This window comes from Sinocyclocheilus anshuiensis, unplaced genomic scaffold (genome assembly GCF_001515605.1).
Source record: "Sinocyclocheilus anshuiensis isolate Anshui unplaced genomic scaffold, SAMN03320099.WGS_v1.1 scaffold976, whole genome shotgun sequence".
Taxonomy (NCBI): domain Eukaryota; kingdom Metazoa; phylum Chordata; class Actinopteri; order Cypriniformes; family Cyprinidae; genus Sinocyclocheilus; species Sinocyclocheilus anshuiensis.
Window position 1 is genome coordinate 455,951 of NW_015552538.1, and position 19,892 is coordinate 475,842.

Consider the following 19,892-nt stretch of genomic DNA (forward strand, 5'->3'; position numbering starts at 1 on the left):
CACTCGTCCACCGAAGAGACTGAGGCTGCTGGACGGATGTCAGGAAAGACCGCAGTTGTTCAGGTAGCGCTCTTCCAGTCTGTTGGGTCTGTGAGCTTTGGCAGAGATGCAGCTGTAGGTGTGATCTAACCTGATTACAACTGCCAGCTGTGAAAGCTCACAGACCTCTTGAATGGAAGAGATGCCCTCCACCAAGAATCCCCTCAGGTGTGTGGGAAGAGCCCTGCTTCTTCTGGGGCGACGCTGCTCCATGAAGATGCCTGGAGAAACACTTTACAGATTTGACAAATTGATAAAACTCGCCAAACTGTAGAGTTGAAAAGCTTGCAGCATGCGTGATTAGCTTCAAGGCTTCAGGGACTTTTTATTTTTATTTTAAATATCAATACAAGCAGCTGTTACAGACCTAGAATGTTGAAGTTCATTTAAATGTAAACAACACTTGACTCTTTCAGCAGTAAGTCAATTAGAGCAGCTTGAGCTCTATGATACATCTATTGCCATTATAATTTTCAATTAATGTCATATATACAGTGGGGCAAAAAAGTATTTAGTCAACCACCAATTGTGCAAGTTCTCCCACTTAAAAAGATGAGAGAGGCCTGTAATTTTCATCATAGGTATACCTCAACTATGAGAGACAAAATGAGAAAAAAAAATCCAGAAAATCACATTGTAGGATTTTTAAAGTGCTCTCTAGCAAACTTCAGACGGGCCTGGACATGTACTGGCTTAAGCAGGGGGACACGTCTGGCACTGCAGGATTTGAGTCCCTGGCGGCGCAGTGTGTTACTGATGGTAGCCTTTGTTACTTTGGTCCCAGCTCTCTGCAGGTCATTCACTAGGTCCCCCCGTGTGGTTCTGGGATTTTTGCTCACAGTTCTTGTGATCATTTTGACCCCACGGGGTGAGATCTTGCGTGGAGCCCCAGATCGAGGGAGATTATCAGTGGTCTTGTATGTCTTCCATTTTCTAATAATTGCTCCCACAGTTGATTTCTTCACACCAAGCTGCTTACCTATTGCACATTCAGTCTTCCCAGCCTGGTGCTGGTCTACAATTTTGTTTCTGGTGTCCTTTGACAGCTCTTTGGTCTTGGCCATGGTGGAGTTTGGAGTGTGACTGTTTGAGGTTGTGGACAGGTGTCTTTTATACTGATAACGAGTTCAAACAGATGCCATTAATACAGGTAACGAGTGGAGGACAGAGGAGCCTCTTAAAGAAGAAGTTACAGGTCTGTGAGAGCCAGAAATCTTGCTTGTTTGTAGGTGACCAAATACTTATTTTACCGAGGAATTTACCAATTAATTCTTTAAAAATCCTACAATGTGATTTTCTGGATTTTTTTTTCTCATTTTGTCTCTCATAGTTGAGGTATACCTATGATGAAAATTACAGGCCTCTCTCATCTTTTTAAGTGGGAGAACTTGCACAATTGGTGGCTGACTAAATACTTTTTTTCCCCACTGTATATTCCTAATCTGTGTGTGTATGTAGTGGTGTCTGTTAAGGCCAGAATCATTATTAGGAACTTTTCTGTGTTAGTGGCTCATGAATGAATCACTGCTTATGAACAAATCTTTTAAGTGAGCAAAACATTCTTGTTCACGTCCTAGCACTGACTCGTATCATTTGTTCAAGTGTTTTCTTGTTGAAGTAAATGACTGCTTTGGGGGGGGGGGGGGGTCTGGGGGGGGGGGGGTTTCCACCCTCCAAAGACATCCAAAGCATTTCATTGGTTGGACCTACTGTATGAATGTGATTGAATGAATAGGGGGCATGTGATTTATTCAGCAAATGAGTCCATCTTGTTCATCAACAACAGAAAGGGTGTGAAAAAATTATTAATTAAAGCGTTTTATGTGCGTTCACGCAAACCATAGGTTTTTGGGCATTTTAATTTAATGTTTTTTAGAAGCCAGTTGAGAACCACTGTTTTAAATTTTATTCATGTTAGCAATTCATTTTTACGACTCTGGGCCAAGTAAACCTAGCCTAAATATATGCACAGCAATGTTTTGAGAGCATTCACTGGCATTATTTCAAAAAATGAGCTGAGATCTGAACATTGTGCAACAGTGAAGATAAAGTTCCCTACATTTCCAGACAAGTTGCTCTCTGCCTGAACATGTTGACCATTTTTGTTCAGAATGGCCCTGTTTTTATTATGAGGTAGTTTTCATCAGCTTATCTTTTTTTAGTTCTGTGCATTTATTACTAGCACTTTCGAAGTTTGGCATTTATTCAGCAGAATCTTCCAGCTGTTTTATGCTGGTTGATAAGCGTAACTGCAAAATCCCAAACACAACCTATGCTGATCTTTTCAGTTCGAATAAATCTTTTATTTCCCCCTTCAGGAAGATGGATTTGTTGGTGGGAGCTCCTCTGTTCATGGACCGTGGCTCAGATGGGAAGCTGAGGGAGGTGGGTCAGGTCTATGTCTACCTATGCAAAGGTGGCTTCACTTTCAACAATGTCATCAAACTCACTGGTTCTGAGATCTATGCTCGATATGGAAGTTCCATCTGCAGCCTGGGAGACCTCAACATGGATGGATATAATGGTACTATTTTGTCTTTCTTCTACATATTTTCTCGGTTTTCTGTGCTGTTCTTTCAGGACCCAACCTAGCTTGCAACACTGACGAACATACAGTACATATTTAGTCATTTGTGGTCATGGTCTGATGCTGTTGTCACTGTCTTCCTTGCCTCATTGTGCAACAGTAATCATGACTTATGAGCTTTTTGTGCAAATGCTGTACAAGCAGATAAAAACAGTACTGCCCATGGCAGTTACTCAATAACCACGACTTAAAATGGTTTTATTTTTAATCCCTTTGTTTTTTCTCAGATGTGGCCATTGCTGCCCCATATGGTGGGCAGTTCCACCGTGGCCTGGTGTACATTCATAACGGGCGTCCCACAGGGCCCAATCCTGTGGCCTCTCAAGTTCTGGAAGGAACATGGGCGTCTGCTTCCATGCCTTCTAGCTTTGGTTACGCCATGAATGGAGGCACAGATGTCGATCAGAATGGATACCCTGGTTAGATTTCAACAATCAGTCTTGTTTTACATATTCACGTCTTTTGCAATTAACCGATTACAGTCACTTAAATTCAAAGCTACTTCCTCTCTCTTACTCTTCTATGGCCACTCATTCTTTTTCTCTCACACTCTCTCCTCTTATAGACCTGATTGTTGGGGTGTTTGGCGCTGACAAAGCTGTTCTGTACAGGTACAGAATGCTTATGCTTCACTTTGAACTCACACATGCGTTTGATTGACTTTTATGATCAGGGCCGGATAAGCTATTAAAGGTGGTCTCATTTAATTCAGCAGTATTTAATTTGCTTTATGTGCAAGTAGCGAAAGCAGTTACAGGCTGTATAAAAAGAAAATCACAGTGAAACATTTGCCATCATCTATTTATGTACATTAAAGACCACCGGGCTTAGATTTACATTGTATTACACATACTGTGTAAGCCAAAATGTACAGTCAGCTCATCATTATTGCACAATAAGCTCTGAGTGTTAAAAAACAGTGATCAAAAGTTTAGTCATACAGTGTGAAACTCCCTTCCCAGTCCATCTAGACCAGTGTTTCTCAACCCTGGTCCTGGGCGCCCCCCAGCACTGAACATTTTGTGTGTCTCCCTAATCAAACACACCTGATTCAACTCATTAGCTCATTAAAAGAAACTCCAGGACCTGAAATAGGTGTGTCAGATAAGGGAGACATACAAAATGTGCAGTGTTGGGGGGGCGCTCAGGACCAGGGTTGAGAAACACTGATCTTGACCATTAATGGATACTAAGCTCAAAAAATAGGTGATTCTGAATCCCATACAGTATTGTTGTCACAAACATGAACATAGTAATATTACCACCCACATATTAATATCAGTGCTTTTTTAGTATTCTACAGCTCTGATTGGGTACTTATTACTGGATCTGTGAATTAGGCATATGCAATGAGGATAATCAATCATAACAGAGGCCATTTACATAAAGAAGTCCCAAAGGTACAACAGCAAAATTAGCCTGTTAAATTCTAAGGGTCAGGGAGTCAAAAACTACACTAAAATAATCATATAAAACTAAATTAGTGTTTTCATGATTTGTCTGTGATTGTCTACCATCTTACAGTATAAGGAACCTGTCTGAATTGGTAGACTGATGATACCTGCTTGTGTTGTGTAATTAGGGCTCGTCCGGTCATCAGCGTGAACACCACATTGGATATCAGCCCACAGATCCTAAACCCTGAAGACAAGAGCTGCACCCTGCCTGGTACAACCACCACAGTTTCCTGGTGAGTCAAGGTTTTTTCATCAGTTTCAACCAAACATACATGGTGCAATTTGTTTCATGTAATGATGGAAATGTAATTACCAAATAAGAAGTGCATTAAAATCATTGCAATAATAATTTTGTTGCCTCTTATATCACCAGTAAAATCATATCAAATATATTGTGAATATCCCTAATATATCACTAAGCTCGACTTTTTTTTTTTGTTTTTTTTTTGAGGTTCGTTATTCTTGTAACATTCTGCATCTGTTAAAACCAGTTGTTTGTGCAAGAATACATTAACAGAAGCATCGGTCTGCATGAATATGCCCCTGTTTAGAAACATCTATTTAAAGAACTTATTTCTTAAAGGGGTCATGACATGGATTTTTTTTGTATTATTTTAATATGTTCCTTGAGGTTTACTTATAATGTTAATAAAGTTTTTTGCACAATAAATAAATATAAATGTGTGGAAAAATTATTATTTTCAACCCTCATTCTGACCCTCTGTCTAAGGCCCTGTCCACACGAACGCGGGTATTTTCGAAACCGCAGCTTTTTCTATGCGGTTTGGCCGTTCGTCCACACGCAAACGCAGCACCAGGTCACTGAAACCGAACATTTTTGAAAACTCCTGCCAGGGTGAAGATTTTCAAAAACTCCGGTTGCAGTGTTATCGTGTAGACAGCGAAACCGGAGATTTTGGCTTTTGACGTCGGAGCATGCACTATTATCTCCGCCTACTGGAAACTCAGACTTCTGATTGGCCAACATGGCTTTATGGTTGAGATTATATCGCCACCTGTTGGCTTGGCCTGCTCTTGACAGTGCTTCATAGCATGCTTTTGCGTTTTCATGTGGACGGAGATTTTTTTTAAACGGAACCCGTGTACGTGTGGACATGGCCTAAAATTTCCTGTTTTAAGGGGCGTGTCCTTTAAGGCTTCACCGTAATCAGCCACTGTTATGATTGGCTAATGCCATTGCATAGGAAACGGTATCAACGCCCCCTCACTATTGCATGTGAGTGTTTTGACAACATGATCAAAATAAAACGGTCATTTCCAGACAAAGCATTATGAAATTATTTACTTACGGTTTGTGATGCATCTGCGGTCAGATCTAGTACTGCTTCATCTTTCAACAAATGTTTCTTTGTGAGCTCTCCATGACACTGTGCCCCGATTACAAAACAAAATCCTCAAGATTTTAAGATATGAAATGTTTTAAGAGATGAAACTTGCAGGATGTTTTAATGGTACAGAGGCCTCTTGTATGCCAAAAGATCAAGGCAAATTTGATTTCTCATGTCATGACCCCTTTAAGCAGAAATGAGCGTACATATCATCAGTAATATCTTTAAGATGCTTGTTTTGACTATTATTCATTGAGATTATCATGAAAATAATGGTAATCCTACTCAATTCTTTCCCTTAGCTTTACTGTGAAATACTGTCTGAAGGCAAATGGCAAGGGAGCGCCGCCATCTCTTCGTAAGTACTTTTTTCTTTATATATGCAAATGTATAATATCCAGGGCAATGGAACCTATTATTGCACGTAGTAGGAGCACAAGGTGGCTGTAAATGGAGTCCTGCTGTTGCGGTGTGTGTTATGAGCACTGCTGCGGCGGGAAACTAGAGCTCAACGTGTCAGGCATCAGTGTGTTTGGAGCCGGACGTACGGTGCAGAGCCTTTAAAAGCCCAGCGTCTGGCGCTCACAAAGTCTTCACGTGGATCTCACAGTCTGGTGTGTAATGGCTACCAGACCCACAGCCCACTGTTCATAGACCACAGACCATGATGCCAATTCATTATTTCTCTGTGCGCTTTGAAGTTCTCCTATGCTCTGGTTGAGCTAATGGCTACCGTTATGCAAGCTTAAGGTGCGGATGTGTGTATGGTGCAAAGTCTGTCATATATGGATCTGCCGCTTACAGCTGAAACACAAACACTGTATCAGTTTAGTTGTTTTGTTATGAGTAGGACATGTAGTAGGTATGAATATACTACTGTTGAAAAGTTAGGGGTCAGTTAGATTTTCATTTATTTATATTTACAAGTTAATTATTTTATTCAACAGTAAATTTATCAGAAGAGACAGTGAAGACATTGTTCTGTTGCTAATAATAAGAAATGTTTCTTGAGTAGCAAATCAGCATATTAGAATGATTTCTCAAGGATCACGTGACACTGAAGAAAAATATATCCAGATATGTATGGAAAACAGTTATTTTTAATTATAATAATATTTTACAGCATTAGTTTTAATGTATTTTTCATCAAATAAATGTATCCTTGGTGAGCATAAAAGACTTGTTTCGAAAACATTGCAAACTAGCTTTTTGTTTTCCACAAAAGTATTTCTTTAAACACCTAGTTTTTGTGACTTTGCCTTTGACATCCATGTAAACCCCTCATTGTATGTGAAATGAGTATCAGTGCTTTTTTGTGTGATTGCTGTCGGGTGAAATATAGTATAATAGATGTAGTCACTAGTTCTGTCCTACTTGTTTACCTCACTATGACTAGGCAGAGAAAGTTTCAGAATACTGAAGAACTGTTGTTAATGTGTCAGTGTGGGTGATAGTTTACCCATAAATTTACTCATCCTCATGTTACTCCAGATCTCTGGCTTTCTTTGTTCTGTAGAACATTAAAGAAGAGATTCTGAGAAATGTCTCAGTGTTTGTCATGTAATTGTATGTCAATGGTGTCCAGTATTACATGGTTTCTGATGTACTTCAGTCTTTTATATCCTCTTTTGTCTCACTCAAAAGAAAGTCATACAGGTTTGCAATGACATGGGTGGACTGTTCATTTAAGGACAATGTTTTTGAAGCATATTTTCAAAGTCAAGTGCTCATATGTCGCCTTTAAGTGCAGCTGTGTTTATATATCTGTGCTTGTAACTAAAAGGTCCATACTGAAACTCCAAGAGCCATAACCATTGTGTCTTTTGAGCAAGACTGTTAACCCCAGGTTACTCCAGACAGACTGAACCAGGGCTTTAAAGGGGTCATATGATGCTGCTAAAAAGAACATTATTTGGTGTATTTGGTGTAATGAAATGTGTTTATGCGGTTTAAGGTTCAAAAAACACATTATTTTCCACATACTGTACATTATTGTTTCTCCTCTATGGCCCACCTTCTGAAACGCGTCAATTTTTACAAAGCTCATAGGTCTGAAAAGGGAGGTGTGCTCTGATTGGCCAGCTATCCAGTGCGTTGTGATTGGCCGAATACCTCAAGTGTGTGACGGAAATGTTACGCCCCTTACCATATTGTGATGCAAATTCTTTAAATATAAAAAACTTACTTACAGTCTGAGTCAGAACAGCCGGCATTGTAGTCTACTCTTCCAGGATCAGTCCTCCATAAAATGCGCTGGACACATCTGAATATTTGGGTTAAACTGTTCTGGAACGGTGTTGTAAATGCAACTTAACCACTGATTTCTAGTCGTGTCCTCTTTTGAAAGGCCAAACAAAGTAGTTTCGCTTTCACAATGAAACAGTGTCACACACCGCTGCCTTGAGTGAGCGGAGGCTGGAGGCCTAGAGTGAGCAGAGGCCGGCTTGAGCTCGACGAAGGAGCGTCCGGCGGGCTTGCGGCAACCACATGTGACGACCCCGGGCTGGACTCTGCTTCGTCCACGGTGAAAGCCGATCCGGCGATCCACAGCGCGAAGTTGATGTATTTCCTCGGCGACCAGCACGGATCAGCTCCAGGCATGACGAAGCAGATATCGTCCTCTTTTGGAAGGCCAAACAATGTAGTTTCGCTTTCACAACGAAACACACAGAGCCTTCACGGCATGGCGGCGGCGGCAATAATACTACAGCAAGAATAAAAGTTACTACTTCTTTCTTTGCGTTAACATTTGGGCGGCGTTATTCAAATCTTCCCACATAGTGACGTAGACATGTGGGGGCATGTTAGAACGAGCCGTTTTAGGTAGGCGTGGTTGACTCTTAACTTTTATAAAGAATATCTCTTTGGATTTGAGACTTTAGTCTTTGCAACTTTACAGATCTTCTTTATGCACGAACAGCTTGTAACACTCCAAAGAGAAAGGAAAAATTGAAATCGCATCATATCACCCCTATAAAGCAGCTAAATGCTTACAGAAATTCAGGGGTATAACTGTTTAAAGGTTTCAGGGTTGACTGCTTGTGTTCTAAACAGTTTCATTTGCAGATTATATTTCTTTTGCTTGTTTCCTTTAAATTGCCTCTTTCATTTAAAGGAGAAACTCGTGTTATGTGAAGAATGTAAATGGCTCCCTCATTCCTTCTGAATTTAGTGCTTTGTATTGCTATTTGTGTTTCTCTCCTTTATAATTGAAATGAAAATGTGCCCTTTCATTCACAGATTTCCAAGTGTATCTGACCCTGGACCGTCTCAAACACAAGGGAGCCATCAAACGGGTGCTGTTCCTCCATAACAAGATGTCTCATTATTCAAAGAACATGACAGTCTCCAACAGCCAGGGACCGGCCTGCGAGGAGCTTCAGGCTTATTTAATAGTGAGCAAATCCATTCACATTTATTTATTTGACAGATGTTTTATCTAAAGCATTTTGCAGTGCTTGCAAGGTATATATTTTATAGGAAATCAAACCTGTGACCTAGGTGTTCCTGATGTAATGCTCTATCAGTTGAGATACAGGAACACACAGAATCCCTATGTGACTCATTCACTTCTGCTGATCATGCCAGTACTGGGCTGTGAAAAGTTTAGTGTAGTTTTGTTTTACTTGGCCAACTGAAGAAGTGCTCATGCCTTTATGTCATCAAATATGTGTTTGCTCTGTGCTTAAAGGTGTAGTGGCAGATAGCCCAGATGTTTGGCACGGGAATATGTCGTTATTTTGTTTTCGAACAGGAACAATGCGTTGCAGAGCTAAAGAAGGATTTGACCTGGAAAGCCAAAGCTCTTTTCTGGACATAAAAGAGCATGTTGTAGAGCTTATAAGCTGGACTGAAATTCCCCAGCCTTGAGCTCATTGAACTAGAGGCCCCATTTCTCTCCCCATCCACTTTTGGCTCTCTACCTCTCTCTCTCTCTCTCTTAACAGGATGACTCAGAATTTAGGGATAAGATCACACCCATTTCTGTTTTTATGGAGTACAGCTTGAATTACAAAGCAGCAGCAGATAAGACCGGCCTGTTGCCCATCCTTGACCAGTCTACACCTACAAATGTCACCAAGCAGGTACAGCTGTTTCCCACACTAGATCTCTGGTTACAGGGGCACTACATATACACTGCTTTTCAAAAGTTTGGGGTCATTAAGATTTTTTTTTTTTTAATGTGAAAGAATTCTCTTATGCTCACCTATGCTGCATTTGTGTGATTAAAAATACAGGAAATAACAGTATATTGTATAATATTATTACAATTCAAAATAACGGTTTTCTATTTTAATATATTTTGAAATGTAATTTATTCCTGTGATGGTAAAGCTGAATTCTCAGCATTATTACTCCAGTCTTCAGTGTCACATGATCCTTCAGAAATCATTCTAATATGCTGATTTGAAGTTTAAGAAACATTATCAGTGTTAAAAACTGTGTGTGAAAACCAAAAAAGGAACAACTATATTTGAAATAGAAATCTTCTGTATCATAACAAATCATAAAATCTAGTCTTTATTGATATTTTTATCAATTTAATACATCAATTTAATAGATAAGTATACATTTCTTCCAAAGAAAAATCTTCCTGACCTCAGACTTTTGAGCGGTAGTGAATGAGCACTCTGTTTCCTCATTGGGTGGGGCTGTCATGGGCTGAGTTGCATCTTTCGTGTATTCTGGAAAGATCTCTGCGTCTGTAGGAAAGGATGACGATGGAACAGATGAACGTGGTTTATACTGCGTACATGGCTGACATGGTAGAGTTAAAATCTTTTCCAATGGACATGGACAAACTAAAAGTAGCAGGGAATTTTAAAATGTTTTCTACATTTAGAAAAGCCATGGAAATAATTAAAATCCTAATAAGTCTTTTTTATGCAGTGTTCTGAAATATTTTTCATTGTGAGAAAACTTTCAAGGAATTGATGGAGCCGATTTTGCAAATTGGTCTAAATAATTCATTTTTTAATTAACTTGAATTATTTGACACTTTTTTTTGTTTTATAGTTTTTTTCTAGTTATCACAAACTACTGGAAAACCGTAAGAATTCATTGGTCTTAAAGTGTGGGAACCAAAAACGAGACTTTGTGCAGAAGCTGCTCAAAAGATCAAATCTTCTACTAACCAAAGACTTACCTGCTGATTTACACAAACAATTAACATTAAACAGCATTGGATAAAAATAAAAACTCACTTTATTTTCCTATAATCCCTTGTGACTTTCCAGGCTCACATTCTCCTGGATTGTGGTGAAGACAATATTTGCAAGCCAGACTTAAAACTGTCTGTTGTGAGGTGAGTCATTGGTTCATCTCAGCCTTAAATTCCATTGCCTTGTCTGGTGGTGTGGAGCTGGAGATTAACTTGGTGCTTTTGATGTTGTTTTGTGCTCCAGTGACCAGAAAGAGATCTACATAGGTGACGATAACCCCCTGACCCTAGAGGTCACAGCAGAGAATGGAGGAGAGGGGGCATATGAGGCCGACCTTACCGTCACCCTACCATCTCAGGCAGATTTCATTGGGGTTGTGCGTAACAGTGAGGTAAGCAGTGACCCATCTACACCTCATAAAGTGCACTGTCCTCCCTACTGTGACCTCCTGTAATGAGACCATTAATTTTGTATTAAAAGAGCTGATTTAACAGATGTTCCAGGTTTAATAACAATTAAACTGGTAATCTTACTAGTAACTTGTTGCTCCATTTGCAAACACAAGCAAAAGTTTCTCTGGACAGTAGTCAGATCACCTAAAGGAAGATTTATAAGCACTTTAAAAAAAAAAATACAAGCTGAACATTGCTTTCAAAAGCTTTGGAAAGCATTGCCGGTAACTCTTTATTTTACAGTGACCTTGTCACAAGCTACATGTACTTACTATTATAATAACAACAAATTATGCATAATTACATGCAAGTAACATGCAATGCTAATCCAAACCCTAACCATACAGTTAAGTACATGTAGTTAATTAACATTACTCAGTACTTAAATATATAATTACACTGTATCATAGACACCTTAAAATAACGCATAACCGCATTGCCTCATTAAGACCATTTAGTGTAATTTAGTGTTTTTACAAATTTTGGGACAAGTCAAAAGTACTTTTATTTATCAATAATATTTCTATGCTGTTCTGTGACATCATTTAGAATTGTTTGAAGGTGCATATGTTATTTTTGTATCTCAGACATTGTCTAGACTGTCCTGTGCCTTCAAGAAAGAGAATCAGACCAGAGTGGTGGTTTGTGATCTTGGGAACCCAATGAAAGGAGGAACTAAGGTGACCAACAGACTTTCCTCACTAAAGTGTCTGCATATTTATTTGTACCAGAAGTTAATTTTTTAAATGTTGCTTATTGTAACATAAATGAGCTATTTCCTTTCATATTTTTCTGTAAAATGGCGTTGTTTGTGTAGATAATAGCAGGATTGCGCTTCAGTGTGCACCAGCTCTCTGAACAGGATACAGAAGTCAAGTTTGGCTTGCAGATACAGAGGTATTTGAATTAATGCTTGCTATTACAGTAATATAGTTGATAGATTTGCTTGTGCAATGTTAATTAAATGGAGTTTGGTGAGCCATCAGTAGCCCAAGGAGGGCCATTAGAACAAATGTAAAGCAAAGACGCCCTAAACGTATTTTTTCACTTCCTGTCTTTTTATTTAAATCAGTAAAACTTCAGACAGCATTTGCTTCTAATGCTACAGTTTCCTGCTGACTGCCAGTGGTTTTTTTTAGAGTGTTGTTAATTACAGGGAACTACTATTTTTTGTCTCTGTAAGAACATCCTGCTTTGCTTTTTGTCTCTCACTCTTTCCTTACACCCTCGTGTCTTCGCCCGTCTTTACCACAATGATTTGTAGTGCATTTCTGAAACATAAAGAGTGGTCCATGGTAATATTTTATCATATTGTCTGTAATTTGATGAAATGTATCCGTTTTTAAAACAACAGCACCACCTATTGGAAATGAATAATTCCCTTCTGCTTCCAGCTCAAATCAGTTCAACAATACCAGCAATTTGGTCTCTGTTGTCACAAAGCTTGCTGTGCTGGCCAAAGTGAAATTAAGAGGGTATGATCGTTTAAATCATATTTCTGTTAAAATTGTGTGACATGTATTATGTAAACGGATTTAAAATTTAGAACCATTTAGAACACATTTTACTTTTAAGTTGCAACAAGTTATGACATTTAGATTAAGAGGGCAAACTTTTTTTAGAATGACTTGCACAATATGACCAAGAATGTGAATTAAGAAAGTGAAAATGATCCAGTATGGATTAAGTATGTCAATAAAAACCTGAATGATGAAAAAAAAGAACTTGAGCATTATAATTGGCTGTTACTAGACATGATCTTCACTGTGTATTCATCTGCTCTATCCTGTGTAGGGTGTCTGCGCCAGAGCAGGTGTTTTTACCCATCGCTAACTGGCAGCCAAAAGAGAATCCTGTTCTGGAGGATGATATTGGACCTCTTGTACAGCACATCTATGAGGTAAAAAAATGCAGTAAAGATCATTGGTCAAAGACATTATACATTTATTAAACTTCAGCAGTGCATAATTAGATTTTTTATTTTTTTTCTTTCTGCTGTAATCACTTATCTTACTAGCTAAGGAACACAGGACCCAGTACTTTCAGTAAGGCCATTTTAGATGTGCAGTGGCCATACAGATTCAACAATGGCTCTCTGCTCTACATCACCAAGTTTGAAGTGGACGGAAACATGAATTGCAGCTCAAACAGGGAGCTCAACCCGCTTAATGTCACTGTATGTATCCCACAATCAAGTATACATACGTTGTTAATAACAGGTGTAAACAGGACCCAAAACCCCACTCCACACACAGCTGTATGTTAAATATCTTGTATGTTCTGACTGGCTGTGACATTTTGTAACATCCAACAAATGGGATTTTTTTTACAGTGTGGACAGACAAATTAGTTGCATGGATGGTTAAAAACTTTTTGTTTGTTCACAAATTGGTTGAAATTAGGAACTCATCTAATATTCCAGGGATAAACCTATGCTTTTGCTTTCACCTAGAATCCCAGATTTATTGACAAAAATGAGACCTCTGCCAGCGGAGACAGAGCCGAGGGGAGGAACAGACACAGCGTCCACCGCAGAGACCTAGAGGACAAACAAGAGGAAGAGAACCTGGAGATTCTGGTATGTTCACAGCTTTAACAGTTGCCATTTGACAACCACCATTGTCTGTGAAGTACCTGGAACAGTTTTATATTGAATTTGAAATATAAACACTTCACTGTTCAAAAGTTGTTCAGTGAATTTTTGTTTGATATTTTTGAAAGACATTTCTAATGCTCACCAAGGCTACATTTATTTAATCAGAAATTCAGGAGAGAAACACAAACACAAGTTTTGAACAGTAGTGTGTATATATAAAATATATGAACTATTATTATGGTTATCAAACCATCAAACCATTTTTTTATGGGAACCGTTTTACCCTTCTACACATCAGTAGGTGCAGTCAGTATGAGTCATTGAACTGTCCTTTACACCAGTATGCATGAATGCAAGTACAATGGTTTGTGTGTATCCACACAGGATTGTGGGAATGCGGAGTGTCAGGAGATTAAGTGTTGGGTCGGCCGGCTGGAGAAAGGCCAGAGTGCCATTCTATTTATTTACTCCAGACTCGCCGTGAGCACGTTTCTCAAGGTAAAAACAATTCATTTGACTGACATTGCAAAGCCTTAAAGGGTTAGTTCACCCAAAAATGAAAATTAGCCTGTGTTTTACTCACCCTCAAAGCATCCTAGGTGTATGTGACTTTCTTCTTTCAGACGAACCCAATCGGAGTTATATTGAAAATTGTCCTGGCCCCTCCAAGGCTTTCAATGGGGGTAAGCGGGTGTTGGTTGTCAACAGTTCAGAAGACGTGAAATAAAGTGCGTGCATCCATAATGAAACATCCCTCACACGGCTCCGGGGGGTGAATAAAGGCCTCCTGTAGCGAATCCATGCATTTTTGTAAGATAAATATCCATATTTCAAACGTAATAAACACTTTTTTTTCTCACTTCGCTGACTGTGGTATGCGGAAGCTGTTCCGGTGGATGACGTAAGACGTTGCCGTTGTGTGATTAGTGACGAACGCGGAGACAAAACAAAACGCCGTTCACGACCTTTAAACAGGATCTTTAACATCCTGTTTTCACTGCACAAATACTAATACATTTAAAACACAGCAGTGGTTTTCTTTCCTTTTAGGCTGAAAGTCAAAACAAATCGTACAATGTTCGCTCCTCAGCATCCTTCAGTGTCATAGAGATGCCATATAAAAATCTGTATTCTGAGCTCCCAGCCAGCACAACATCGGTAAGTTCCTATAATCATCAATGTAAAGGGGACATAACTTTGATCTTTTTCTTGGATTTTCTTGGGTTAGAAAGAGTGAAATGGTTAACCACTATTTATGAGACTTTTTAAAGCAAAGAAAAAAAATCATAACCAAAAAAAAAAAGAACACATTTGTGCACTGAATATATGGTGTTTTTTTTACTGTCTTCATTGATCACGACTGAGGGGTTGTATGATGTCAGTGTCACTATCACACATCTCTGTCCTGCAGGCCTCTCTGAAGGTGATCTGGAATTCAGAGAACCCTCAGCCTGTCCCAGGATGGGTGGTGGCTCTGGCTGTCCTGGCCGGACTTCTGCTCCTGGCTCTGCTCATCTTTGTCATGTATAAGGTGAACAGCTGTAAACTAGTCAAATAACTTAGACTGACTGAGAGTTTGATGGACTATGGATGTCAGAATTAGTGTTGCTAATTTTATAAATATTAAAAATATTATTTTTATATTTTTAGCCTCTAATCAGTGACTATTACTTGCATTTCCATGGCCTATTCAATAGTTATTTATTTTATGTAAAATGTAAAAAAATATCTATGTCTCTTTTGTGGTTTACTTAATTTTCATTGGTATTTGTATCAATGACGGAAGTTTTGGTATTGAACTATGCATACAAATATCATTGACTGGTTCCATCTTGATTTCTCTCCTCCTCAGTTGGGCTTCTTTAAACGTGTGCGGCCGCCCCAGGACGACAGCATAGAGAAAGAGCAGCTTCAGCCTCAGGAGAACGGAGACAGAAACACAGAAGCCTGAGCTGTTCATCTTCACTAGTCTATCACAGTGCCAACTCAATAATGCCACAGCAGCAGGAGTGTGCCTGATTTACAGCAATGCTGATGAGAGTACAACACATCCTTCATCTTTATTAGCAGGTCAGCCTTTAATCATCCAGACAGCCCTGATGAGTGAGATGGCTGTCGTCACACAGCTGAGGTGGTTTGAATAACCATGATGCTCTGTTAATAGGACTAAAGCCCTGTGCCAGTCCCATTTCCCCTGCACTCCTGTCCTTCTTTAACTGCACTGAGTCTTAAGACGAGATTTGATTTTCAGTCGGGTATAGAGAATAACACATTTAAAATCATAATACCTTTCAAATTGTTTACAAGTAACAAAAATAATAATGGTAATGAACCATAATACAAAATGAGATCATGATTTTTACATGTGAGGTAGTTTGGTACATCATTAGATTGCTGGTTCTGCTTCTTCTGTGGGAGAAACTTTTGTTATATTGTTTATCACCGCTCAGTTTCTGCTGTTTGGGGGATTTCTGTAGGACTTTGGACTTTCAGTTCTTATCTGTTTTCTTTGCAGTTGTTTCAGCTGTTGGGATTTGATTTCTTATTTGGGCATAAGGTGTATTATTTTGAGAAAATATTTCGTTTGTGCGTTTAGAGCATTTGGTTGAATTTGTATTATAAAAAGAAACGATAATATCTTTGCACAGTAGAGCAATATAATGGTAGCATTTTTGTATTTTGAAAACTACCCCTTATGGACAGAGCACCTTTATTATAATGTTTTAACTCACCTTTAGTTTTAATATTCCTCTTGGTCAAAAGTATTTTTATAGATGAAACACTAGTCTGTTTTTTAAAGATCTATTTTACCCAAATGCATGTTGATTAGAATAGAAAAAATCCATTTAGTGTGATGTATCCTGATTAATATAAATTGATACAAATAACAGTTTGATGGTATGGAAAAACATCTAAATTTAGAAAACTGAGGCTGGAATCCTTAACAATATTGGCCTTTTTTAAATTGTTTTGTTATACTGAAAACGGTTATTTAATTAATGATTCAATTCAATTAATTAAAGGTTGTGGTTCATAGTTACTGGTCTTAATTTTGACTTCAGATATACTGAAATACATAACCCATAACACTGAAAAAAAAAACTGGATTTCTTGTTACTGTATTATAGTAATGCTGCTGCCCATATGAATTTACCCATATTGGGTTGCCATAAGTATGTTGTCTAAATGAAAAATTGTATGCATTTATAATTCAATCAAAATTATGCATTTTCCACAAATAAAATGATCCCGAATATATTCTCATTTGTTTGTAAAGTTTGTAAAAAAAATAAAATAAATAATAATAATAGAACACAATTATAGCAACAAAAATATGTATTTTTGAGAATCTACCATGTTTAAAAATTATCACGGTCTCTTGACTTTATTTTTGACTTTCCTTTTCTTTTTTCCCCACGATTTTGTTTAGCAATATGTTGTTAATGCTTCTGTAATTCAATAAACAAATATACTGATGTAGTTGCATTTATTTTTTGTTTTTCTTTTGGTAGTTGATCCTATTTATGAATATAGCTGGACTTGAATTTAGTACCTATTTTTGCTGTCCAAAGGTTCTGTTATCATAACACCATTTTCTAATCTACAGTGATGAACTTGACCTCACAGGATATGTTTAGCTGTTAACAATTGTCTGGTTGATGAATAACCAACTGCAGGCTTTAAATACAAGAATAATCATCTTTAAATTCTACAGTGCTTCCATAGTTTTTGTTTTTGTGTACTCTAAGCAAAACTGTGCTCATGATGAAGGAAATGAAGAAACATAAACTTCATTGTGGATTTTATCATTTATTGTGAAAATGTTTGCATTGCACATAATGTAGCAGCTCACTGTGCATCTGTCAGTAAGAAGCTGAGATCACTGCCCGGTTCATACTCCGTAGTATGCTTCCCCCTGAGAAAGAAATCCACAGTCTCACTGTCTATTTGGGATCATTTTTTTCTGTTATATTTTCCATGTGCGTGAGCAAGAGTCTCTGCATTACCTCTGGAACAGTCGTGCTTTGGTGCTCCCTAATAAGGTGGCTTTGCTTCCCTCCACTAAGAGCATTGAGCCTTCCCGAAGACCCTGCCATGAACAGCATATAGTGGTAGAGCTCAACTACTGCTGGAAATTACATTTGAAAATATATGCAAAGAGAAAACGGTTCTTTCTTTTCATTTCAGTATATTACTGTTTTTACTGTAATATTGATCAAATAAATGCAGCTTTGTTGAGCATTAAATTGTCTCACTGACCCCAACAGTATTGTACGTTAACATACCTCCATGTGCGTGAGCAAGAGTCTCTGCATAACCTCTGGAACAGTCGTGCTTTGGTGCTCCCTAATAAGGTGGCTTTGCTTCCCTCCACTAAGAGCATTGAGCCTTCCCGAAGACCCTGCCATGAACAGCATATAGTGGTAGAGCTCAACTACTGCTGGAAATTACATTTGAAAATATATGCAAAGAGAAAACGGTTCTTTCTTTTCATTTCAGTATATTACTGTTTTTACTGTAATATTGATCAAATAAATGCAGCTTTGTTGAGCATTAAATTGTCTCACTGACCCCAACAGTATTGTACGTTAACATACCAGCACACATGGTGTGTCGGGCTCCTCGTGGTATTGGACAATTCTCTGTTCACGTGTTTCCTGTAAAATGCAAAATCAAATCTGCGTTCATGAAGCCTGAAGGATCTACCTTAAAACTTTGGTTTATTATATTTGATATATTCGATAAGTTTCTTTTTTTTTTTCTTTTTTTTTTCCATGGCAATCAATTTATGTAAAATACATGTTTTTGGGTGATTTTACGCATATAATATTACTTAATGGAGTTGTGGTGTTGTGCATGATCATTTGAACGTACCCCCATATGCTTGCTGTTGGGATCAGCATCCAGATAGTGAGGGTTAATGTTGAAGGGCACTAAACCAATGGCAGCAAATGTGGGTGGATAGACGATGGGCATGTCATTGGTGGTGTTGATGCTGATGGTGGAGACATTGGTACCTGCACTTGATCCCATGTAAGGTATCCCATCCTAAAAGAAACAACTACACCCGTTACAGGCAATTACACTGTATTTTAGACTTTGATTAATAGAGACACGAACTCACCTCTAAAACTCTCTTTCTAATCTCAGTTACCAGCTTGCTGTCATAGAGAGATTTCAGCAGGCGGAATGTATTACCGCCACCTAGTGGACACACAAACAGCATAGCACAAAGTCAGACCACACACTCACTTTTTTTTTTAAATCATAAATGAAATGTGTGTAGTGTTTAGTTTAATGTTTAGTATTTTTTTTGTCAATTGTATTAGTTTATATATATATATATATATATATATAGTGCTGTCAAATTATTAATCGCATCCAAAATAAAAGTTTCTGTTTACATAATGTGTACTGTGTATATTTATTATGCATATATTACTTTAATTCAGCAGTAGACTCGGTGCTGAACGATCTCTGCACTGCGCAACCGTGTGCAGTGAACGCTTAATCCGTTAACATGAGCTCAGAAAAAATACACACCACATGCACTGCAAACGGAGTAATGTGAACCTGGTGTTATGTGTGTGCGCTGCGAGTGTGCGTGAGCGCACGGTCTCCAGGAGAGCGCGCGAGCGCTGAATGGTTAAACACTGGCAAGAATTAAAAAGTAATGCAGTGACAATTCCTGTGTCAACTGTGCAGCGTGCAGGCAGCTGGCTTATAGACAGAGGTGTGGTGATTTGAAGCCATTTGCGTATTTTTAGAGAGAAAGAGAGAGAGCACGCTGTGATTCACTCACGCTGTTTGTGAAATTACGACTCACACAAGGTTTTCAAATTACTTTATAAGTTATTTAACGATTTAGAAGAAATATGAGTACCTCACCCTCAGCATTATAATTATTTCACCCGCGCCGGATAGAGACTGCGACGGTGCCGCTGCATGTCATGCCAAACCTCTCACAGCAGGCGCCTAGTCAGCTTGAGATCGGTTTTTGGAGAGCGGCCTTTTTAGAGACCGCCGATCAAACATCCCAACGTGATTATCGGCCGATAGTGATCGGTAGCCGATCAATCGGAGCACCCCTAAAATATACACAGTACACACACATACTTTGTAATCAAAAACCTTTATTTTGAATGCGGTTAATCGCGATTAATTATTTGACAGCACTATATATATACAGTGGGTACGGAAAGTATTCAGACCCCCTTCAATTTTTCACTCTTTGTTATATTGCAGCCAT

General features: G+C 38.5%; 2 protein-coding genes across 4 annotated transcripts in view; one reads left to right on the plus strand and one right to left on the minus strand.

Annotated features, from left to right (window-relative positions):
- The window catches only part of itgav (integrin, alpha V), a 33,617-nt gene extending 17,205 nt beyond the window's left edge, over positions 1-16,412 (plus strand). The window contains exons 12-30 of the mRNA XM_016454181.1: positions 2,358-2,563; positions 2,854-3,045; positions 3,192-3,237; positions 4,209-4,316; positions 5,735-5,790; positions 8,673-8,827; positions 9,380-9,517; positions 10,670-10,737; positions 10,838-10,985; positions 11,634-11,726; positions 11,864-11,943; positions 12,441-12,521; positions 12,841-12,946; positions 13,064-13,222; positions 13,499-13,624; positions 14,027-14,140; positions 14,693-14,800; positions 15,054-15,173; positions 15,495-16,412. Coding sequence (XP_016309667.1) covers positions 2,358-2,563; positions 2,854-3,045; positions 3,192-3,237; positions 4,209-4,316; positions 5,735-5,790; positions 8,673-8,827; positions 9,380-9,517; positions 10,670-10,737; positions 10,838-10,985; positions 11,634-11,726; positions 11,864-11,943; positions 12,441-12,521; positions 12,841-12,946; positions 13,064-13,222; positions 13,499-13,624; positions 14,027-14,140; positions 14,693-14,800; positions 15,054-15,173; positions 15,495-15,593 — 2,203 coding nt within the window. The 3' untranslated portion in view covers positions 15,594-16,412. The remainder of the gene's footprint in view (positions 1-2,357; positions 2,564-2,853; positions 3,046-3,191; positions 3,238-4,208; positions 4,317-5,734; positions 5,791-8,672; positions 8,828-9,379; positions 9,518-10,669; positions 10,738-10,837; positions 10,986-11,633; positions 11,727-11,863; positions 11,944-12,440; positions 12,522-12,840; positions 12,947-13,063; positions 13,223-13,498; positions 13,625-14,026; positions 14,141-14,692; positions 14,801-15,053; positions 15,174-15,494) is intronic.
- Positions 16,413-16,671: 259 nt separating this feature from the next.
- The window catches only part of LOC107663837 (alpha-aspartyl dipeptidase), a 4,890-nt gene continuing 1,669 nt past the window's right edge, over positions 16,672-19,892 (minus strand). The window contains exons 4-8 of one of the 3 annotated variants that reach the window (XM_016454186.1): positions 18,768-18,847; positions 18,518-18,691; positions 18,241-18,300; positions 17,962-18,044; positions 16,672-17,558 (exon numbers count right to left, since the gene is read on the minus strand). In XM_016454186.1, coding sequence (XP_016309672.1) covers positions 17,492-17,558; positions 17,962-18,044; positions 18,241-18,300; positions 18,518-18,691; positions 18,768-18,847 — 464 coding nt within the window. In that variant the 3' untranslated portion in view covers positions 16,672-17,491. Of the gene's footprint in view, positions 17,559-17,581; positions 17,650-17,934; positions 18,045-18,240; positions 18,301-18,517; positions 18,692-18,767; positions 18,848-19,892 lie in introns of those variants that run through there. The other 2 variants (XM_016454184.1, XM_016454185.1) reach the window with 2 other exon arrangements.